The sequence below is a fragment of the Musa acuminata genome, chromosome BXJ2-9 (assembly GCF_036884655.1).
Source record: "Musa acuminata AAA Group cultivar baxijiao chromosome BXJ2-9, Cavendish_Baxijiao_AAA, whole genome shotgun sequence".
Lineage (NCBI taxonomy): Eukaryota > Viridiplantae > Streptophyta > Magnoliopsida > Zingiberales > Musaceae > Musa > Musa acuminata.
In genome coordinates this window covers 49,578,715-49,600,666 of record NC_088346.1, presented here as the reverse complement: position 1 = coordinate 49,600,666, position 21,952 = coordinate 49,578,715, and the positions used below count along the sequence as shown (strand labels likewise).

The following is a 21,952-nucleotide window of genomic DNA, read 5'->3' as shown; positions in this document are numbered from 1 at the left end:
CTGGGAAATTGTTGTTTCTCTCGTGCACTCCTATACCTGTACGACTGAAGTGGGTCCCGTCGCTGTTTCAGGTGCTCGACCCATTCAGCACGGGAGTAAGATTCGGAGTCTGAAAAATGTGTCGCTGTCTTTTTATTTTTAATAACACATACTCAAAACGATCCACACGACTCCCTCTCTTCCTCTCTTTCTCCCCGCCCTCTTTCCTCCCCGCAAAACCCTAACCCTAAATCCCATCCAAAAAATTCCAACGCTTCCCGCCTCTCTGTCACAAGGAAAGGAAGGAGGACGAGAAGAGGGTGTTATTAGGGAAAGATGTACCTGTACAGTTTGACGCTGCAGCGACCGGGCGGCGTGGTTTGCGCCACGAACGGCAACTTCGTGGGAGGGAAGACCCAGGAGATCGTGGTGGCTCGAGGCAAGACGCTGGACCTGCTCCGCCCCGATGAGTCCGGCAAGCTGCAGACTCTCCTCTCCGTCGAGGTCTTCGGCGCGATCCGCTCCCTCGCCCAGTTCCGTCTCACGGGCTCCCAGAAGGACTACGTCGTCGTCGGCTCCGACTCCGGCCGCCTCGTCATCCTAGAGTACTCCCGCGAGCGCAACGTCTTCCACAAGGTCCACCAGGAGACCTTCGGAAAGTCCGGCTGCCGCCGCATCGTCCCCGGCCAGTTTCTCGCAGTTGATCCCAAGGGCCGCGCCGCCATGGTTGCCGCCTGCGAGAAGCAGAAGCTTGTCTATGTCCTCAACCGTGACGCTGCCGCCCGCCTCACCATCTCCTCCCCCCTGGAGGCCCACAAGTCACACACCATCACCTACTCAGTCACCGGCGTCGACTGTGGCTTTGATAACCCCGTCTTCGCCGCCATTGAGCTGGACTACTCCGAGGCAGATATCGACCCTACGGGCCAGGCCGCTGCTGATGCCCAGAAGCACCTCACGTTCTACGAGCTTGACCTGGGGCTCAACCACGTCTCCCGCAAGTGGTCTGAGCCAGTCGACAATGGCGCCAACCTCCTCGTCACTGTCCCTGGAGGTGGCGACGGCCCCAGCGGCGTCCTCGTCTGTGCCGAGAACTTTGTCATATACAAGAACCAGGGCCACCCTGATGTTCGTGCCGTCATCCCCCGCCGTGCCGACCTTCCAGCAGAGCGTGGTGTCCTTGTTGTCTCCGCCGCCACCCACCGCCAAAAGTCCATGTTCTTCTTCCTCCTGCAGACCGAGTATGGGGACATCTTTAGGGTCACCCTGGAACATGAAGGCGACCGCGTCACCGAGCTCAAGATCAAGTACTTCGACACCATCCCCGTCACCTCCTCCATGAGCGTCCTCAAGACCGGCTTCCTCTTTGCCGCTTCTGAGTTTGGCAACCATGCATTGTACCAGTTCCAGGCCATTGGGGAGGCGGAGGACGTTGAGGCCTCCTCTGCCACTCTGATGGAAACTGAAGAGGGATTCCAACCGGTGTTCTTCCAGCCCCGAGGCTTAAAGAATCTGGTGAGGATTGACCAGGTTGAAAGCCTTATGCCCATCATGGATATGAGGGTCATGAATCTCTTTGAGGAGGAGACCCCTCAGGTGTTTACCCTCTGTGGCAGGGGGCCCCGATCCTCGCTGCGGATCCTGAGGCCAGGGTTGGCTATCAATGAGATGGCCGTGTCACAGCTCCCGGGTACTCCCAGTGCCGTGTGGACAGTGAAGAAAAATGTGAATGATGAGTTTGATGCTTACATTGTGGTGTCCTTCGTGAATGCCACGCTTGTGCTCTCCATTGGTGAAACCATCGAAGAAGTCAGTGACAGCGGGTTTCTTGACACCACGCCTTCGCTCTCAGTATCTTTGTTGGGAGATGATTCCCTGATGCAGGTCCATCCCAATGGAATTAGGCATATAAGAGAGGATGGGCGTATTAACGAGTGGAAGACACCTGGGAAGAAGACCATTGTGAAGGTTGGGTTGAATAGGCTTCAGGTGGTGATTGCTCTGAGCGGAGGAGAGCTTATTTATTTTGAGATGGACATGACCGGCCAGTTGATGGAGGTGGAGAAGCATGAGATGCCTGGGGATGTGGCTTGCTTGGATATTGCACCAGTTCCAGAGGGGAGACACAGATCCCGCTTCCTTGCAGTTGGTTCTTATGATAACACAATTCGGATTCTGTCATTGGATCCTGATGACTGCATGCAGATCTTAAGCGTTCAGAGTGTGTCCTCACCACCTGAATCCCTCCTATTGCTTGAGGTACAGGCTTCGACTGGAGGAGAGGATGGAGCAGATCATCCAGCTAGTGTCTTTCTCAATGCTGGCTTGCAGAACGGTGTTCTTTTCCGGACAGTTGTTGATATGGTAACTGGTCAGCTCTCTGATACTCGATCCCGGTTCTTAGGATTGAGAGCTCCCAAGCTCTTCTCAGCTACTGTGAGGGGTCGGCAGGCGATGCTTTGCTTGTCAAGTAGGCCCTGGCTTGGCTATATACATCAGGGACATTTCTTGCTGACTCCTCTTTCATACGAAACACTTGAATATGCTGCATCGTTTTCTTCCGACCAGTGTGCTGAAGGTGTTGTCGCAGTCGCTGGTGAAGCTCTGAGAATTTTCACAATTGAGCGGCTAGGGGAGACATTCAATGAGACAGTTGTACCTTTGCGGTATACTCCAAGGAAATTCGTGCTGCAGCCCAGGTGCAAACATTTAGTCATTATTGAGAGTGATCAAGGAGCATTCACTGCAGAGGAAAGAGAAGCTGCTAGAAAGGAATGCTTGGAAGCTGCAAAGATGGGTGAAAATGGAAATGCTAACAATAGGCAGCAGATGGAAAATGGTGGTGGGGCTGGTGATGATGATGAGGATGATGCTCTCTCTGACGAGCAATATGGTTACCCAAAGGCAGAGTCCGATAAGTGGGTATCTTGCATCAGAGTTCTTGATCCAAGAACAGGCAACACAACTTGTCTGTTGGAGCTTCAAGAGAATGAGGCCGCATTCAGCCTTTGCACGGTGAACTTCCATGATAAGGAGTATGGAACTCTCCTCGCTGTCGGAACTGCAAAGGGATTACAGTTCTGGCCTAAGAGAAGTCTTGCTGCTGGGTTCATTCACATATATAGGTTTGTTGAAGAAGGAAAGTCTCTTGAGCTTGTTCACAAGACACAAGTAGAGGGAGTTCCACTCACACTGTGCCAGTATCAGGGGAGGTTGCTTGCAGGTATTGGCTCGGTGCTCAGGTTGTATGACCTGGGCAAAAGGAGATTACTCAGGAAATGTGAAAACAAGCTCTTTCCTAATACCATTGTTTCCATGCACACATATCGTGATAGGATTTATGTGGGTGATATCCAAGAGGTACATCTTTCTTTACTTATGTATTCTTTGCCAATGTTTTTTGCAATGATCAACTAGTTCTCCAATTTTCAATGAAAACATATACACTCGTCTCTGACCATTATTTTAGCTTGTAGATCTCCTATTCATCATTTGATCAATTTCTGTTTCCTGCTTGGTGTTTTACGGAAGAACACTCTTATGGCTTTAGCTAGTGTCTAGTTACCTTATACCTGTAGTTGTGGACTGTTTGGTCGTAGAGGTGTTACACGCCTTAAGGATTTGGTGTGGGTAATTTCATACACATAGAAGGTATGTAAGAACACGATGGAAGTATGAGAGTTCCTTGCCATTCTAGAATGTATCAGCTGCTTGATTGTGTGGATAGTACTATTATTAATTATCAAAAGATATCATGTGGAGGTTTCTCGTGACAACCAGTCTGCAACCTCACCAGACTTACCTCCTAAAAGGAGAATGTGACCGTTTGGGTGGGTAAAGAACTATATACTTTGTTTCACCATATTAGATTGTCAATGAGGGATTGTTTGATTACCATAATCTTGCAATATCTAACAACCTCATTGGAACCCATTGGATCCCTTTATTTTTACCATAATCTTGTACCATAGGGTCTCACCAGCCATTGTCTAGGTTTATCTTTAACATGACTTGACCTACAATCATTTTGGCTTTGTATCTAAAAAGGACTACTTGTGTTGTCAATTTGCGGTTGGTTTTGACCTACAATCATGTTGGCTTTGTATCTGAATGAAAAATCTCTTAATAAAGAAGATTTGCATTTATAATACATCATATAACGGCAGCCTTTTATATTTGTATCAACTAGAGTACTGGATTTCTGATCCCAAGTAACCATAAAATATTATTTGACACCCATCTCAACTTAAACATGGTAGATGCTTTTGTAATGTTCGATAGATGTTATTTGAACCTAATCTGCCCTAGAGTTGATCAGAATCTTTAGTTGACCAAGCAGTATCAGTTGGCAATAATTCTTCAAGTATTTTGCTCCCATGATATTGCAATTTGTGTACTACTGATAGCTGAAAGATCAGTTGCAGGGAGGCAACGAACATATTGATATTTATTTCTGTTGTCACTTTGTTGTTTCTTTGACTCCTGTTGATTGTTATTAACTTGCATTATATTAAAAGTTGTAAGTGATTGGAAAAGATATCGAACTTTATTATTCAACCCAATTGTTTCTAAGGTGATCAATTCGGCTTTTAACAAATTGCTTTATGTTAAAGCACCTTGTTGTGCAAAGATGTAATTCTAATAGTAGTACCTGGAGTTAGAATTTAATGTAAATTGTATTCTCTAGTATGCCTTTTAATTTTTAGTCCATGGCATAAAAAGGTACGATGGTTATTGAAAAATCCTAGCAATCTCCAAAGTGTACAATCTGAGGTTAACAGTGTAGAATTTTCTCCCAAGAGTATGCAAGAGGACACCTCCAACAATACGTAGTCTCTGTGAAAACACTTGTGGGTGCTGAATGCTTTTTGCATGCATGAACAATTTTTGCCATCCTCCTACCTTGTGCACTTGGATATTCATGGGAAAAAATCAAAGTGGTTGTGTTGGACTTGTTCTTATCTTTGTTTTGCATATATTGGTGCATTTATGTTTGTGTTCCTTCAAGTATACAACAAGGTTTTGAATATCGTACCATACCGGTGTGTCGATCAGCTATCAGTATGGTACATACCGAGCTGTACCGAGCATACCAACACATGCTATACTAAGGTGTACCGATGTACCATCCATACTGGTCCTCTATCGGATTGGTACATACCACCCATACAGAACGGTATGATTTGATATTGCAAACTATGGTATACAGTACCTTATGACATGTATATTTGCACCACTATGTGGATTTCTTTTGAAAATGTGCACATACATGTGTACTCGTAATTCAGTGGATTACTTGCTATTGAGATCTTGTAGGTCATGTTTGCTAACTTTAATTGTCATTCTGGTCTTCTTTTGCAGTCATTTCATTATTGCAAGTACAGAAGGGATGAGAATCAACTGTACATTTTTGCAGATGATTCTGTTCCAAGATGGCTCACTGCTTCACATCATATAGATTTTGACACCATGGCAGGGGCAGATAAGTTTGGGAATATATACTTTGTCCGACTGCCGCAAGATCTATCGGATGAGATTGAGGAAGACCCAACAGGGGGTAAAATAAAGTGGGAGCAAGGGAAGTTAAATGGAGCTCCCAATAAAATGGAGGAGATAGTACAGTTTCATGTAGGCGATGTTGTGACATGCTTGCAGAAGGCCTCACTGATACCTGGAGGAGGGGAATGTGTTATATATGGAACAGTGATGGGAAGTTTAGGTGCACTACTTCCATTTACCTCTAGGGAAGATGTGGACTTCTTCTCTCACTTGGAGATGCACATGAGGCAAGAACATCCACCATTGTGTGGTCGGGATCATATGGCCTTCAGATCTGCTTATTTTCCTGTTAAGGTGAGCTATCAGGACCCATGCAAGGACATTTTTTGAACTTCTGATTTGAGGTTATGGATCTTGTCTCATTTTCGTATTATGGTTCTTTAAGCTAATTAGATAGTTGGGTTAGCAAGGAAGATTATGATTCATGATACTAAAATGAGATATGGTAATAGTGAACCATGTCATGTTCAGATTGATTCATCTGAACATATTCTGTGGTCTTGTTGTTGGTTTTTTATTTACAATAATTTGGATGGCTGAACAACCACCAGCTAGTGAAGGGTCCATTTCGTTGTTGCTCTTTGATTAAAATTCTTTACTGTGATTACTGTTCTTCATACTTAGATAATTATTTATGATTATCTCATGTATTGCTGATTTGAAACATTCTTCAGGATGTAATTGATGGTGATCTTTGCGAGCAGTTCCCAACCCTTCCTCCTGATTTGCAGAGGAAGATTGCTGATGAACTTGATAGAACCCCAGGAGAAATATTGAAGAAGCTCGAGGATGTCAGAAACAAGATAATTTGAGGATTGGAACAATGGGTTAGGAAGGGTTTTTTCCAGCAAGCTAAATGTTTGTCATATCGTGGTAGTGGCAATTATTACTTAATTGTGGTGTTAATAATCAGAGGTAATTTAGCTGCTAATGCTGTTGTCATGTTAGGAGAGCAACCTGCTGCTTTTCCCGTGATATTTTTTAGTTGCATTTTGAATTTAAATAGTATTGACATGCAAAACTTCTATCAGTTCAATTAGCTTCTCATTAGGGACGCTACATACTGATTCACAGTGAATGCATAAGATACTCTTTTTGTTCGCTGTTTTTTGTCGGTAATATTTCCTACAAGCAGCTAAATCTTTTGATAGTTCTACCTCTTTATTCTGTTCATCTGAGAAACCTGAGGTGCTAATTTCATGCTTATTATATAATTGATTCTGTTTTGAACAACCATCATTTGATTATTGGGTAAATCTTAAATTCAGATGGATCCCTGTTAGTGTCATTTTTTTTTGCAGTTATACTTGCCCATGGATATATATTGCTTACAGTGCGTTTCAATTTCGTCAGATAGTCTTTTCCGTCATCAAATTCGATTTCTGGTTCCAGTTTCATCGTATCGTATTGGGACTCTTGCCGTCATCAAATCTGATTTTTGGCTCGCATGAATGTTCAGTTTGTGTTCGTCACTTGGAATTCATATTTATCGGCGGTGTATAATTTGGTTCGATTTGGTAGAGTTTCGGTCGGCATACATGCAGTTGGAGAAACTCTATGTATTCTATTATTTTGACATTGTTTTGTTTTCTGGAATCATTTGGATGGGGCTTTCAGATAACAGGAAAGGTGTTGCCCGTCGTTTTGCTCGTTGTTCGTGAGAGAAATATCTTGCATGTGCTCGCTCAGGTAAAATTCCTGATCAGGGTCGTTCGGATTGAGAGAGAATGAGTTCTTCGGGAGAATCCGATTAGAGCGAGACTCGGACAAGATTTCGTATAGGTTTGATTTTATCATGCCCAATATATGGTCTTTGGGATTAGATGAATAAGAAATTATAAATACATGATAATTGAGGATATACAGGTCCAAAGTATCGTCTAAGGATTATGACATAATAGCATAGTACGTCCATAGTTGATGAGTTGAGTGAATTATTAGTTCTATAATAATTCATTATATCAGAATGAGTTTGACGTAAATGACTCACGACCAGTTCGGTATCGAGCCACGAGTAGATGTGCATATATAAGATATTTACGAAGCATCCGACTGAAAGATTGGATAAAAATCTAATGTGAATCGGATCCGTTAAGGGTATGCTTTTAGCACTTATATAAATAGGAGGAACTTTTCGATTCAGATGTGTGCATATATAAGATCTACGAAGCATTCGATTAGAAGATTGAGATAAAAATTCAGTGTGAATAGGATCCGTTAAGGATATGCTTCTAGCACCTATAAAAATAGGAGGAACTCCTTGATTCATAAGCTGGAGTTCTTGGTAGTCGTCCCTCCTATTCTCCTCGGTCTCCTCTCCTCCTCCTTGGCTCTAGCAGCCTCATGGTGCACGAGGAGAGGAAGATCCCACGGTGATCTGAGGCGTCCGTTGCTGCGTCCGTTATGTGGACTGCTATTAGAGAGGAGTATGCTAGTGCTCCTTCATCCTCTTTATCGGATCTGAAAATTTGGGGATATACGATCTCCCCAGGTAACACTTTTGACATGATACATGCAATTTTTCGGATCAACAGATTTTTCACGCACCAATCATCACACAACGACCAAGTACATAACTATTGAAAATCTGGTCTTATTTTGTTTTCCGCTATGCATGAGATGTCGACTCCCCACAATTTCTCAATAGTCCCAACAGATTAGGACTCTCCTAACTATAGTCCCAACAGATTAGGACTCTTTTGGCTAGAGTCCCAACGGATTCAAACTCTTCTAGCTAGAGTTCTAATAGTTATGAATCCAAAATAAGGTTTCATACATGATGTTTACATTCAAAATTCAAAATAAATTATTATTTAAGTTAAAAAAAAATAAAAGGAGAAAACAAGTGTGATTAGCTTTTTCTAAATTTATGCATCATTTTCTTCTTTTCCTCAATGATAGATTATTTCACAAAAGAACAGAAGAGAAAAAAAAAAAAAAAGCTTGAGTTGGTGATTAGAAATTAGAGACTTAATTATTTTTCCCATCATTTCTCATAATCGATCATGTGCCTCCTCCCCCTATAAAACATTATTTTTTCTATTCCATGGAATGCTTGACCAACCATATTTTTTCTAACGCGATCGGTATCCTAAACTTATGACGATTAATATTTAATATAAAATTGCTAATATATTGTCGAACGAGTCACCGTCCGAATCATAATTAAAGATTATTCATGCATTTGCCAGAGGCTCACAGGGGGGATGCACCGTGAAGTCTTTAATATCGTCCGTCCACGTCTGCGATGATCATCACGAGAATCAGATGTGATCATCCATCTACGTGGATGTCTCTTTTTTGCGAGCACTGCTTCAACCGATTGGCCTTTCATAACCTTGCCTGCATCGACGGTGAGGAAGCTCTGTTTATACTATCGAGCTTATCGAAGGGTTATGGCATGTCTAACCCCGTGGAGACCTATTAGGCACGACGATGATGTGAAACAAGTGTCCACATGTCGACATTTGACACACCACGCACTATCCTCTCATCAATCGATACATATCTTCCAAATATTCGATCATGAAGCAAACCTTAATTAATACTCACATATAAAATTAGTCTCTTAAACAAATTTATGAAATGTAGTTGGGAATATCTCTTGCTTAGAATTATGTGAGAAAATTAACAACCAAATTTACATTATTTGAATTTTATGTAATTTTTCTTGGAATGCTCTAGTGCACTTTTTATCTTTTGTTTTGATATTGGACAAAGTGGGCACTTTATACTACCAGTGTGGGCTTTAAGCAGGTACAGATGCACAAAAATATTTGGAATTGTCACAATGAGATGACTTTTACATTTTACTTTTGCTCACAAGATGATCACTCTTTCACTCTGAAAAGATCTAAATGCATGGCCAAAAGAACAGATCTTTAAATCAATTTATTTGCATTTAGCACACACATTGCCAGGTTGTATAGCATCAGCACAAAGTACAAGCAATAAAGCATAAATATATGTACAACCAAAATAACTATTTTTTAAAATATAAATATTATTTTATATACGAGTAAACGACTCGATGATGCACGATCAAAATAACAAAAACTAATACCTTAACTTTTTTTTTAATTATATACTTAAATCATATATCTAAATTATACATTTAAATTTATGATTAATATTCAAATAATAAATTGATTAAAAATTAAAATGTATAAAAAATATTGATAGAACTATTAGAAGCATCAATACACACATTCCTCAGATAAGTCAAGTTGCTCAACATTGTTGAATGGACGTGTCTCGGTTGACATCACGACCAACCACCTTGGACGTGCACGAAGCTGATGCAGTTCTTCGACCGTTAGCAATTTCAACTAACCTTAAATTATCGTACGTTGCTAGTTGTCGTGTAGAATATATTGCAACCAACATCATTCATCCTAAAAATATTTACAATTAATCTTTCAATACACTTTTTGCTTGTATTTAAAGTTATTAATCGATGAACAAAAGTGTCAAATAAATGCAGCAGGAACAAAAATCGATTGAAGTACAACAAAGAAGGGTTATAATAATATCAAATCTGGACCAACCCAAAACAAATTGTTAGGGCCGATTGACCATATTTTTCTATTATGCTATAAGAAATCATTAATCGGTTAATTAAGACAAGAAATCGGCAAAAGTTTGATATCTGACGATGCAGAACAACAGAAATGACCGATTGAAACGGAGAACATTGGGGAAAAAAAAGGAAGATTAGGAAGTGCTAAGATTCAGATCGAGAGAGAGAGAGAGAGAGAGAGAGAGAGAGAGAGAAGGGAAGAGGAGAGAGTGTGGTCGAGCAACAATCGAACCGCCAACGGGTGGAGTGGCGACTGAAACGATATCTCGACTCGTCTTTTTGCCTCTGCCTTCTGATCGAGGAATACGCTACCGAAGGAGATGCGTTCCCTCTTAGCATGAAGCAGAGGAGAGACATAGAGAGAAAGAGAATAAGAAAAGATATCGACTGGTTTCTCTTACGCTGCAACCGAAGCCCGTCGGCGGTGGAGAGGATTGAAGCCGCCTTCAGATTCTTAGTTGGTTGGTGGTAGAATGGCGCAACCCTAAACTGCAAGGGGCGTTATATAGAGAGCAAAGGGGGAAAGGGAAGAGAGGCGGCCGGCCTCGAACTGCTTGCAGGAGATGAGCCTCTGCTGGCCCTCTTATACTGAATCGGTGCCTCGACATTGTCGATGGTGTGCTGTAGGACAAAAAAAAAAAAAAAAAAAAAACGGTGTTTGCACTGACAAAAAAGAAAAAAAAACGGTGCAATGTTCAGAAGGTTAATGGGCTGATGCACCGACTCTTACTTTTTCATGTTTCATCATGTGTTTTATCTTTGTAGAGTCAAAATCCTCTTGTTCTCCTTGCACTAACTACAAGCCTGCATGAAATAACAAGTGTCGTAAAATAAACAAGTAACAAAGATGTTTATAGAAGTGCTGCTGTTTAGGTTGCTATCAGAACCTCTTTGTTCTCTTTACACTGACTACAAGTGTCGTAAAATAGACAAGTAACAAAGAGAACAAAGAGGTTCTAATAGCAACCTAAACAGCAGCACTTCTATAAACATCTTTGTTACCTGTCTATTTTACGACACTTATTATTTCATGCAAGCTTGTAGTCAGTGCAAAGAGAACAAAGAGGATTTTGACTCTAAAAAGATAAAACGCATGATGAAACATGAAAAAGTAAGACTCGCATCAGCCCATTAACCATGTTCTGAACATTGCACCGTTTTTTCTCTTTTTTGTCAGTGCAAACACCGTTTTTTTTATTTTTATTTTTCTGTCCTACAGCACACCATCGACAATGTCGAGGCTCCGATTCAGTATAAGAGGGCCAGCAGAGGCTCATCTCCGGCAAGCAGTTCGAGGACGGCCGATTACAGCATCCAGAAGGAGGCGGAGGACTCCTTCTGGATGTTGTAGTCAGCCGAGGTGCGGCCATCCTGTTTTAGCTCTCTCTCTCTCTCTCTCTCTCTCTCTCTCTCTCTCTCACCTGTTTTTGCTTTGAATGTCCGTATAATACTGGTACATTTAGTTTGGTCAGGTACACCATTGTTGCTTTCACCAAGCTTACTAGACACGAAAAGCTTTGTGTACAAAATGTTAAATAAAGCAATATCAAATTTAGAGATGGAGCTAGCAGCAGCAAAGATGGCACAGGAGTCTATACTCAAAGGTTCTCCTATTCCACAAGAACTGAAGGTTATTAAAACAAGAATCCATCCTCATCAATAATACGAGACCTTAATCAACTGAAGAATCCACCCATGACCGAATGAGATTAAATCAAAAAATTGTTTTTTAAATATAAAAAGAGAATATAAATATTACTTCATGTGAATCATTAAATTAATTGAGGTTGGTATACTTTTCTTTTTTTATTTTTATTTTTTGGTAATGTCATGATAATATATCTATTGTTAATAGTATAATTAATTTAAGATAATAATGTTAAATTGTTTTTATATTTTTTCATGGTTAAATATTTCTTTGTTTAATTTTCGATGGAATTTCTTGAATTTATAAGCCTTATACATTGGATAATGAAAGGGTGTATGTATGTATATATATATATGTGTATATATATATATATGTATACATATATATGTATACATATATATATACATATATATATATATAGAGCAGAGGATTAATATGCAGGAAAAATCAAATCCATGAATCAAATCTATCCAAACGGACGGCTGTGATGATGGAATTGGGTGGTTTAATTAAAAGTAAAATAAGAGAAGATCCCCCCGATGATCATTCCGGAGAAGGCCTATTTATTTCGGAACAGAGCAAGAGAGTGACGACGGCCGCTCCTGACCGGAGAAATCTTCTTCTTCTTCGGTAAGTACCCTAATCCCTTCTTCCTCTTTCTTGGTTCTCCTCCCCGTTTCGCTTGTTTCGATTTGACTGCAAGTTAGGGTTCATTCTCTCTGCAATTTTACATCGAGAAGAATGATCCTAGATTGGGTTCAAGAGAATCATATGCGTCGAGAATAACGATTACAGGTAGCAATGTTCCTAAATATTGATGTAAATCCCAAAATAAGGACCTTTTCCCTTTATTTTACATACATGCATAGAGTTTCTGGGACAGCAGTGGCCTTGATTAACCCTACTTAAAGCCGAACGGCCGAAGAGAAGACATACTGCGGTTCTTGAACTTGCTCTGTTTTTTTGGTCCCATTCATGGTTGGTTAAGGTCTGGTGAAGTGGGGCCACACAGGGGTTGACGAACAAGCTCTGATCTTTTTCTTAGTCTGCCCTTGTTTCAAGAACCATGGATTAGTCGCAAAAAGATGTTGCCTGATAGAAATGGAGTTCCTCATAGAAAGAAATCCGGTATGGCAGAAAATAACTCGGCTTAAACAGGTAGACATGTTATAAAGTAGTTCGATTACTTTTGTGACAAATCTTTATTTGCGAAACAACTTCAAATCATCAATTAATTTCCATATCGTGTTTGTCATGTCATGAGAACCCACAACAAGCAGCAAAGGCTTTACGACACATTGATTTGACATTTCTGTTTATCTTCACAAGCTAATCTTTGAGCTTTTTCTTGTAAGGAGTGGATGATTAAGTTGATTATTTTCTTCTTTATGATAAACTTCTTGCTATACGTTTTGAAGGACCGTCTCCTTCTTAAACTTATAAAAGTATGCACATGCACATGATTAGTGGAATATCCTTCAAGCCTTCTACTATTGTGGTAGTCCTTTCTAACCCATGCTTTGACCTTGTTATCAACAACAAAACAACAACAAGCCATATCAACTCTTAGGGGTTGCTTGCCCAGACCTTTTCTCCCCAATGTGCCTTATCTAGTTCATTTTATTGCTAGTCAAATCGCCGTTGCCATTTTTATTTTCTCATGTTCTGTGAGTTTGTCATCAAATATGATAAAAATAAACATGCAATTGATGATAGATATTATCTTGGCCCCTGATCTAATTTTAATAATACCATCATCTGTAATCGTGGGGCTTTATATTATATTTTGTGGCTCATCTGTATTTGTAACAAGAAAAACCTATGTAGATCTGCCTTGTTTTGTCCTGCTTCCTGGAAGAGGTGTAATGTGAAGCATTAGTGAGGAGCTTGGTGGTTGTTCTAGTGAAGTTATTACAAGTTAAGACATTATTGCTTTGTATACAGACATACATATTTATATTTATATTTGTACAGAGATACTACATTAATTCTTGTTAAGCTACATCCTTATATCTTTGTTTTCAATGCGCTAGGATTTCTTATGATTCTCATAATTTGTTTTGAGCTACCTCTATGTACAACCGAAATGGATTTTTTCAAACATGTTCTAACCTAAAAGAGATTTATATCATTCTTCTTTTCTGTTTTCTTTATTATCAGGTATATTGACAGGAACCTCCTTTTACATTCATTTAGATATGGCTTCCAGCATGGTGGAAGAGACTGTTCCTAGTGAAAATGTACTTGAATGGGTTGAAAAAGACAAGCGCCGATTTCTACATGCTGTTTATCGTGTTGGAGATTTAGACCGGACCATAAAGTGTGTCTCGATAAGATTACTGTGCAAATACTGTACACAATCTATGTTTTGCTCTGTTATTTCCTTTTCACCAGTTGAGCTGTTTTTGTTTTCCTTAGATTTTATACTGAATGCTTTGGGATGAAACTGCTGCGTAAGAGAGACATTCCTGAAGAGAAATATTCAAATGCATTTCTTGGCTTTGGTCCAGAAGCTTCTCATTTTGTGGTAGAGCTGACGTATAGTATGTCTCTTGTTTCCGGTTGCAATTCCTATCTCTTATTATCAACTATACTCCCTACTATTTCCAATCCTAGATACAATTAGTGAAAAGCACATCAATTTCCATATAAGTGGCACCGTGCTTTGCAATTTAGGAGTAGAAATTATTATTATTATTATTATTTTTTAAAGAGTAGCTTTTATAACCTACAAAGTTATCAGCGTTTTTGCATCTTCACTGGCCATCTGCACATGTATATGTGTATGAAGTTTTTGTTTCAGACAATCAATAAATGGTAGCTTATAACGTATCTTTCATGTCTTTTGAGCAGATTATGGGGTGGATAAGTATGACATTGGCACAGGCTTTGGGCATTTTGCTATTGCATCGGAAGATGTGAGTTGCACATTTGAATTGAATGCTAACTAGTATAGTTATTTGATAACTGACCTTTAAATCAAATACTGGAATTGTAGGTTTATAAATTGGTTGAGGGCATCAGGGCCAAGGGTGGTAAGATTACACGTGAACCAGGTCCTGTTAAAGGAGGAACAACAGTTATTGCTTTTGTTCAAGACCCTGATGGTTATATGTTTGAGCTTATTCAAAGGGGCCCGACGCCTGAGCCTCTTTGCCAAATTATGCTTCGTGTGGGCGACTTAGAAAGATCCATCAAGTTTTACGAGAAGGTATTTTTAGTACCATAAGGTCTATTAGTTGTTTCAACTCTGAGAACATACTATTTGAACTTTTTGTAATTTGTTGTTCCCTTAGTTGTGTTTGAAGTTAGTTGTTAACAGTGGTAGGATGTCAGCGGTAGTGAAGGGCAATCTTCTTTCTAAATAGCATGGCTGAAATCTTTGCATGTTAGTGGTTGAGTGGTTATGAGTACCTTTATTTGTCATTGTCAACTTATAGAAGGTTCAGTTATAACAATAACAAGCTCATACCTTCGAGGTAGTTTATGCATAGCCTGCATTATGCATCTAGTTATGATATTGGTTTCTTCGCTGCTTTGTGGAATGTTCCTCTACTGGTTAATGAAATCTGACACATTTCATTATTCTTAGCCATTTGTTAAGAAAGTGAATATCTAGATGGCTGGAAATGCTTAATTACTAGTGTTAGTTTGATGAACAGTTTAATATCGTTCTAGATGAACAGTTTACTAGTGTCATTTCTTTTTCATTCATCTTCTTTTCATATCACATCACATTATATGTATAATATTCCCTTGTTCATATACAAATAATTATGGAACTCAAGTACATACTAAACCCGAGGGAACCAGCCCCACCCTATGGACAATATCCTTGGTGGGCTTAAACGCCATCCCATGTGTCGGGTCACGGGTTTATCATCCAAGAGTACATTTCTCACAGGATGATACACATCATCGTTGTTCATATAATATTCGTAAAACTCAATCCACTTTAGCTAAAATGTTCTTTCTAATACTCTTACTATGACTACTACCAGGACTTGAGCCTTTGCATAAATGTTGAGTCATGAGACCTGACTATAGCTGTATCACTTAAGTACTAGCCACAGCTGCTCTAAGGCACAACTGCTCTAATGTATTCTAGCTGACCAACTCGCGGTGGCATTGACTCAATTGGTTTTGAGGTTCACATGTTGTCAATGCTGCTACTGTGGCTTATAGCAACATAGTGGCTCTAGTTATAAGGAAGGCTAGGAGATTACCTAGGTATTCATAACTCTTGAACATGCTCAATACTTAGTCAGACAATATGACCTTATATATGGTAATTTCACTCCAGCAAGGTATCATCATTGGATCTTGAAAGCGGTGTACTAATGCATGATATAATAATTGGATCATATGGAAAAGTGGGAGCCAAGCTTTGTAGGATTCTTTTACCCAAATCACATAGCTACTATTCCCACAGGTATCATAGGCTGTAGCAGGTTGCATTCTAGCAGCAGCCATGCGGTCAAACAATCCACATAAGCGGGCCATGCTTATAGGAGGCCGAGTATTTTGGGTTGTGTAATCTACATATAACTCATGGAAGTGATGTAAGTTGGAGAATGAAAGAAAGAGCATCATCAGTAGCATGATTTCCACAAGGTGCAAGGCTACATGTCCAGCGAAGGGCCATGTGAGCATCATGAGGCCCCAAGTGTTGGGTGTTTGTGTGCTAGGCCAGCTGCTGCTCACATAAGGTGTTGTTGCATAACCGGTGCTTGCAACGAGTGTGCAAGCACAATAAATATGGTTGCTGAAACAATTGGCAGGCTGATGAGGCTTAGACCGGATGTGTCTTTATTGGAGTTAATATTTGGATTTGGTTCATGTCTGCAATCTGTCTACTGTCTTGCAGCAAGTCAGCCCATTTAGAACTGGTCCTCCTTATTTTCCTTCTACCGAGGGTGAGCGAACAAATAAAGCAACTAACAATTCTTGAGAATATTACAGTATACATGTTGTAGGATGGTATAATCCATATGTTATATATACAAGATCTAATTCATCCTATACCAAGAATCTATTCATGAGATTAGCTAATCATAATCTTTTTATGCTTGTCTTAAGGAGTCTTTGACTTGGAAATCAAAGAAGATTGTAACATGCCTTTTTTTTTCCCCACAAGAGGAGACGATGATGGCTATAAATAGAAGAGGAGAGGGGGGGTTAAACCCTAACCCTAGGTTTACTAATAGAATAAAATTATTAATTTGCCCTTAATTAAAATTAGGGTATTACACAGGCTCCTTGATTTTGTCTTTCATATACCTACATTGCTGTAACAATGTCAGTTGACTTGTAATATGTTCTCATGCGCTTTTGGCACCTCAATTTTTCAGCTTCACTTTACCCCTTTGAATCAGTCATGGTGGCAACAATGGGAAATATCAATAATTTGAGTATCTCGTATAAAACCTTTTGCTACTTTCTTGGGTTTGAGAGATACATTGAGCTTTCTTTTGTTCCAAATTTGGTCAAGTATTATTCTTTTTAACTATATAGGCAGAGACACTGGATTAGTGTTGTGAGTGGAGAGCCGGATTTTACTCTTTTATCATGCTTACCTATCCATCCAATTTGCTCCAGAATTTTTCTGATTTTTATCATCAGTCTGATAGTCGTACTGAAAAAATCTCCAGATTTATTAAGGGGCTATATTATAAACCATTTTTTTGAGTGTGATTATCTGAGATGAGCTATAAAAGTGTTTCTAGTTTGCTTACTGTCTTTGTATGAGCATATATTTGAGACTCTCCTCTTTGTTTTCTTTGTTACTTGTCTATTTTACTACACTTGTTATTTCATGCAGGCTTGTGGGATGAAGTTATTGAGGACACGAGATAATCCTGACTACAAGGTTATGTTCTGATTTAATAATAAATTGAATCATGTCAAACTAGTCATAACCTTTTCAAGAATGTTGCAAGCGTCCATTTACTTGCACATGTATAAACTTACATGCATTTATATAATTTTATTTACACATGTATGCAATTTATTATCATTGCTCAATACATACATGGATCCCTGTTGTACATATCGAGTTTTTTGTTGGTTTGTTATTTTCATAAAAACTTGTACTTTTATGATATGCTGGTTTATGATTATGAACATTACATATTGGTTTTCATGTATGGCTAGTTATGATGGTCTATATACTTGTATTCAGCTATTTTTGTGCTATTCATGATACTTATATTGTCATGCTTAATAAGTTCTTTTTGGATCACATGATCTATACAGTATACTATTGCCATGATGGGTTATGCTGAAGAAAAGGAATCAACAGTGCTAGAGTTGACATACAATTATGGTGTGACAGAATATACCAAAGGCAATGCATATGCTCAGGTTGGATTATATCTTTGTTTAATATGATTTTGTACTAGTCATTAGGATATTAATGTTTGTTACGTCATTTTTAGGTTGCTATTAGCACTGAAGATGTTTATAGAAGTGCTGCTGTTGTGGATTTGGTTGCCAAGGAGGTAGGAGGAAAAATTACAAGGCAACCAGGACCAATTCCAGGAATCAACACTAAAATTACTTCCTTCCTTGATCCAGATGGCTGGAAAGTGGTAAGTCCTCTCATCTCAGTGCCTAATGTAACCTCATAATTTAATCTTTTAGACAGACAAAAGTACCTTTATGCTTACATTGGCAAAAGTACCTTTATGCACACAAGCTTCTGCATAACAGTTGCAGATCTTATATGTTCAAAATATGTGAGAGCCTTCAGTCATCCCTTAGCCTAGTCTCTCATGTAGTTCTTAATAGCTATTTTATCAAATCTGTTTCTTCGTGTCTGGGACTTATCCGTGAGTTGTTTATCCAAGAAATACCACCTTCATTGAAACAGCTTTGAGGATTTATAATAAAGGCCTATGATTGACAACAGGGATTCTAGGTGTGCTGATAATTTTGGCAATATACCTTATTTAGTTGTCAGTATTAAAAGATATATCTTGCTTAGCAGGCACCAATACCTTTTGTTGACCAAAAAGCAATACCTTTTGTTGTAACTTGTCAATCAGCCGAAGTTTACTATGTTGCCCCCCCACCCCCCCCCCCTCCCTTTTTTTTTTTTTTGTTCTGTAGAGAACAGTACAAATTTCTCTATATTATTGGCTTCCATGATGATAAAAGTTAAATTGTTGATATTTGATTATATATTACATCGGTATTTCTCATTGGATTCATCGAACCCATTTTACATCTGCAATCTGAAGACAGGCAGAAGCTGATGCTATAGAATCTGTTGCTTTTCAGGTTCTAGTTGACCACTCTGACTTTCTCAAGGAGCTTGAGTAATGATCATGAGACTGTTCCTAGAATGAATGAACAGTAGTACTTAATACCTGGCCAGAACTATGGTGGTATGTAATAATTGCAGTGGCTTCTGAGACCATGATGTAATGTGATTTCTGAGCTTTACTTATCTAGCTTTATTTAGACATTTTCCTGCTGTTTCACGGTGATAGCATATATGCTTTGGAATTGTTAGCAATCACTCGAGTGCCTGAGCATTGATCTTAATTTAATCGGCTCTTATGTTCTTATATTAATGATTATATTAGCCGTTTTTGCATCAGTTTCTTAATATTTTCTCATTTTGTCACATCCTTGATGCACATGTCTGATTATGTTGATATCTTGCAACAATTGACCCTCCCTTGTTATTAAATTTATGTCGTTTGCTTGAAAAATGATTCTTTTGCTTACCTTCAAGGTTATTTCTCACCCATCCTATAGTCATCTAATTCAACTAATTACTATCTTCATGCATTATTTGCTCAAAATATTTATCGGTATTCTTATGAAATCTCTACTAGATTGATGCCCATCGTAATATTGTTTTGTTCTGCGAGTCAGCTGGTCACGGGCTTGTACTTGTGCTGTTGGGCCGACACAAGCCGTCCGTGGAAACATGCGCCCCATTTACCCTATTCAAACCCGAATCCGATTCGGATGGCTATCTCTTTGCGGATAGGGTGGGCGAGGATACCCGAATGAATGCGACGGCATCCGCGGACAGAACGGATCGTCAAATCCGCCTCTTGATTCGATATTTCTAACTAATCACAGCCGTCCACCTTCCTACTTTACCAACTAGCTCCCCCGTTTGCTCTCTATATAAAGCCCGTTGCCGCTTAGGGTTGCGTCTATCAACCAGCAAACTATGAATCTGAAGTCGGCTTCAATCGTCTCCGCCGACGGGCTTCGGTTGCAGCGTAAGAGAAACCAGTCGAAATCTTTTCGTATTCTCTTTCTCTATATGTCTCTCCTCTGCTTCATGCTAAGAGGGAACGCGTCTCCTTCGGTAGCGTACTCCTCGATCAGAAGGCAGAGGCAAAAAGACGAGTCGAGATATCGTTTCAGTCGCCACTCCACCCGTTGGCGGTTCGATTGTTGCTCGACCACACTCTCCTCTTCCCTTCTTCATCTCCCTCTATCTATCTCTCTCTCGATCTGACTCTTATTGATTTCCTATAGGAAGTGCAAGGGATGTTTGTATCTATTTTGCATTATTCCTCACTTTGAACCGACCAAAACCGTGGGGACGCTCTATTTTCTGATGCACTTCCTAATCTTCCTTGTGTTTATTTTCTATGTTCTCCGTCTGAGTCGGTCAAATCTGTTGTTCTGCATCGTCAGATATCAAACTTTTGCCGTTTTCTTGTCTTAATTAACCGATCAATGATTTCCTATAGTATAATAGAAAAATATGGTCAATCGGCCCTAACAATTTGTTCTTGGTTGTTCATGATTTGACATTATAACCCTTATTTGATGCCTCAATTGATTTTTGTCCCTGCTGCATTTATTTGACAGTTTTGATCATCGATTAATAACTTCAAATACAAACAAAAGGTGTCTTAAAATGTTAACTTTAAATATTTATAGTATGAATGATTTTTGTTGCAGTATATTCTTCGCGACAACTAGCAAGGTACGATTATTTAAGTTAAGTTGAAATTGCTGAAAATGAAGAACTGCATCAAAGGGGATCTTACATATTCTTGGGATCTATTAACCACGACAGAGCATCCTTTGATAACTCTGTTCATCTCTGCTGTTGAAGCGGTTCGTGATGATTCTCTACTCAAACAAAATATATAGGAGAATTAAAATATAAAGTTGATGCATAGTTTAATATCTTTCGAGAGCTTGAAGAGGCTTAAAATTGCTATATTAATAGATAAAAGTTCTATAAATTAAAATGACCTATTATTTTCTAAAATAGTAATTAAAACATAAAAAAATATATTTAGAAGATGCTATGATCGAATAAGAGAAATCCAAAATCAATTAATGGTATGATTTGGATACACAAATAATAAAAATCTGATTTATTGAGAAAGATCAAATCTGAAAATTATATGGGAGAGATGGCGATCTGATTTAAAGTGTACAAAATAAGGCGTTTTATTGAAAAATTAAAGAAATGCATAAGAAAAGATCTGATTTAAAATGTACAAAAGAAGACTATCTTTTTCGTTGTCTTTAATCCTTTGGATAGCTTGTGTGCAAGAACAAAAACTTGATTTGAAATGTATAAACTTTTTTGAAAAGCGTTGAGTCTCTTCTTGTTTTAGAGATCGTATTAAGATAAGATATGGAGGTGTATGGTCTTTTATAAAAGATAAGTGTGAATGTTTTCTCATTATAAATCAGTTTGTATCATTTTTTTGTTTTTGTTTTTCATTACTTGTTGATTTACTTTATCACTATTTTTACTCACATTTTTAGTTAAACATATTTTTGTTTTATCAATTGAAAATTTTAAATTAGAATTTTATTTTAAAAAATACTAATTTACCCTCCTTCCCCTTTACTATCGTAATAATTGGTATTAGAATATAGTTCTCTTAATTAGGATGGACTACACTTCTTAAAAAACATGAATGAATATTTTCTTAGATTTTGATCTATCAAATAATATTGAATTTGGTTTTCGAAAATCTTTTAAACTAATAAATAAATGAAATGATCTATGAAACAATATTTTCTGTTAAAGTTATGAATATTTTATTTTATATTTTAAATAAAAATAAATTTAATCATGTTTATACTACACATGATATTTGACATAAACTTGAAGTTACTAACGAAGACACTGATAAAGTAAAAGAATCTAAAATTAATATATTAGTATATAATTATGAATTATTTAA

The 21,952-nt window shown here is 38.7% G+C and overlaps 2 protein-coding genes and 2 non-coding genes across 5 annotated transcripts; 3 read left to right on the top strand and 1 right to left on the bottom strand.

Moving 5' to 3' along the window:
• The first annotated feature begins 171 nt into the window (after positions 1 to 171).
• On the top strand, positions 172 to 6,639 carry LOC103999527 (spliceosome-associated protein 130 A). The gene is made up of 3 exons (XM_009421301.3): positions 172 to 3,339; positions 5,341 to 5,832; positions 6,213 to 6,639. The coding sequence occupies exons 1-3, from the start codon at positions 316 to 318 to the stop codon at positions 6,348 to 6,350; spliced, it is 3,654 nt and encodes a 1,217-aa protein (XP_009419576.1). The 5' UTR covers positions 172 to 315; the 3' UTR covers positions 6,351 to 6,639.
• Positions 6,640 to 10,326: 3,687 nt separating this feature from the next.
• LOC135624090 (small nucleolar RNA snoR111) lies at positions 10,327 to 10,454 on the bottom strand. The gene has a single exon (XR_010491592.1). It is a non-coding gene; the product is annotated as a small nucleolar RNA snoR111 (small nucleolar RNA).
• Positions 10,455 to 12,263: 1,809 nt separating this feature from the next.
• Positions 12,264 to 19,233, top strand: LOC135623854 (lactoylglutathione lyase-like). Of its 2 annotated transcripts, none has more exons than XM_065127282.1 (9): positions 12,264 to 12,395; positions 13,926 to 14,085; positions 14,184 to 14,308; positions 14,619 to 14,683; positions 14,764 to 14,976; positions 17,587 to 17,634; positions 18,021 to 18,128; positions 18,203 to 18,355; positions 19,047 to 19,233. In XM_065127282.1, the coding sequence occupies exons 2-9, from the start codon at positions 13,964 to 13,966 to the stop codon at positions 19,086 to 19,088; spliced, it is 876 nt and encodes a 291-aa protein (XP_064983354.1). In that variant the 5' UTR covers positions 12,264 to 12,395; positions 13,926 to 13,963; the 3' UTR covers positions 19,089 to 19,233. The 2 variants fall into 2 exon arrangements, with proteins under 2 accessions (XP_064983354.1, XP_064983355.1); XM_065127283.1 differs by having other exon boundaries at positions 12,291 to 12,395; positions 13,962 to 14,085.
• Positions 19,234 to 20,072: 839 nt separating this feature from the next.
• LOC135624091 (small nucleolar RNA snoR111) lies at positions 20,073 to 20,200 on the top strand. The gene has a single exon (XR_010491593.1). It is a non-coding gene; the product is annotated as a small nucleolar RNA snoR111 (small nucleolar RNA).
• The last annotated feature ends 1,752 nt before the right edge of the window (positions 20,201 to 21,952 follow it).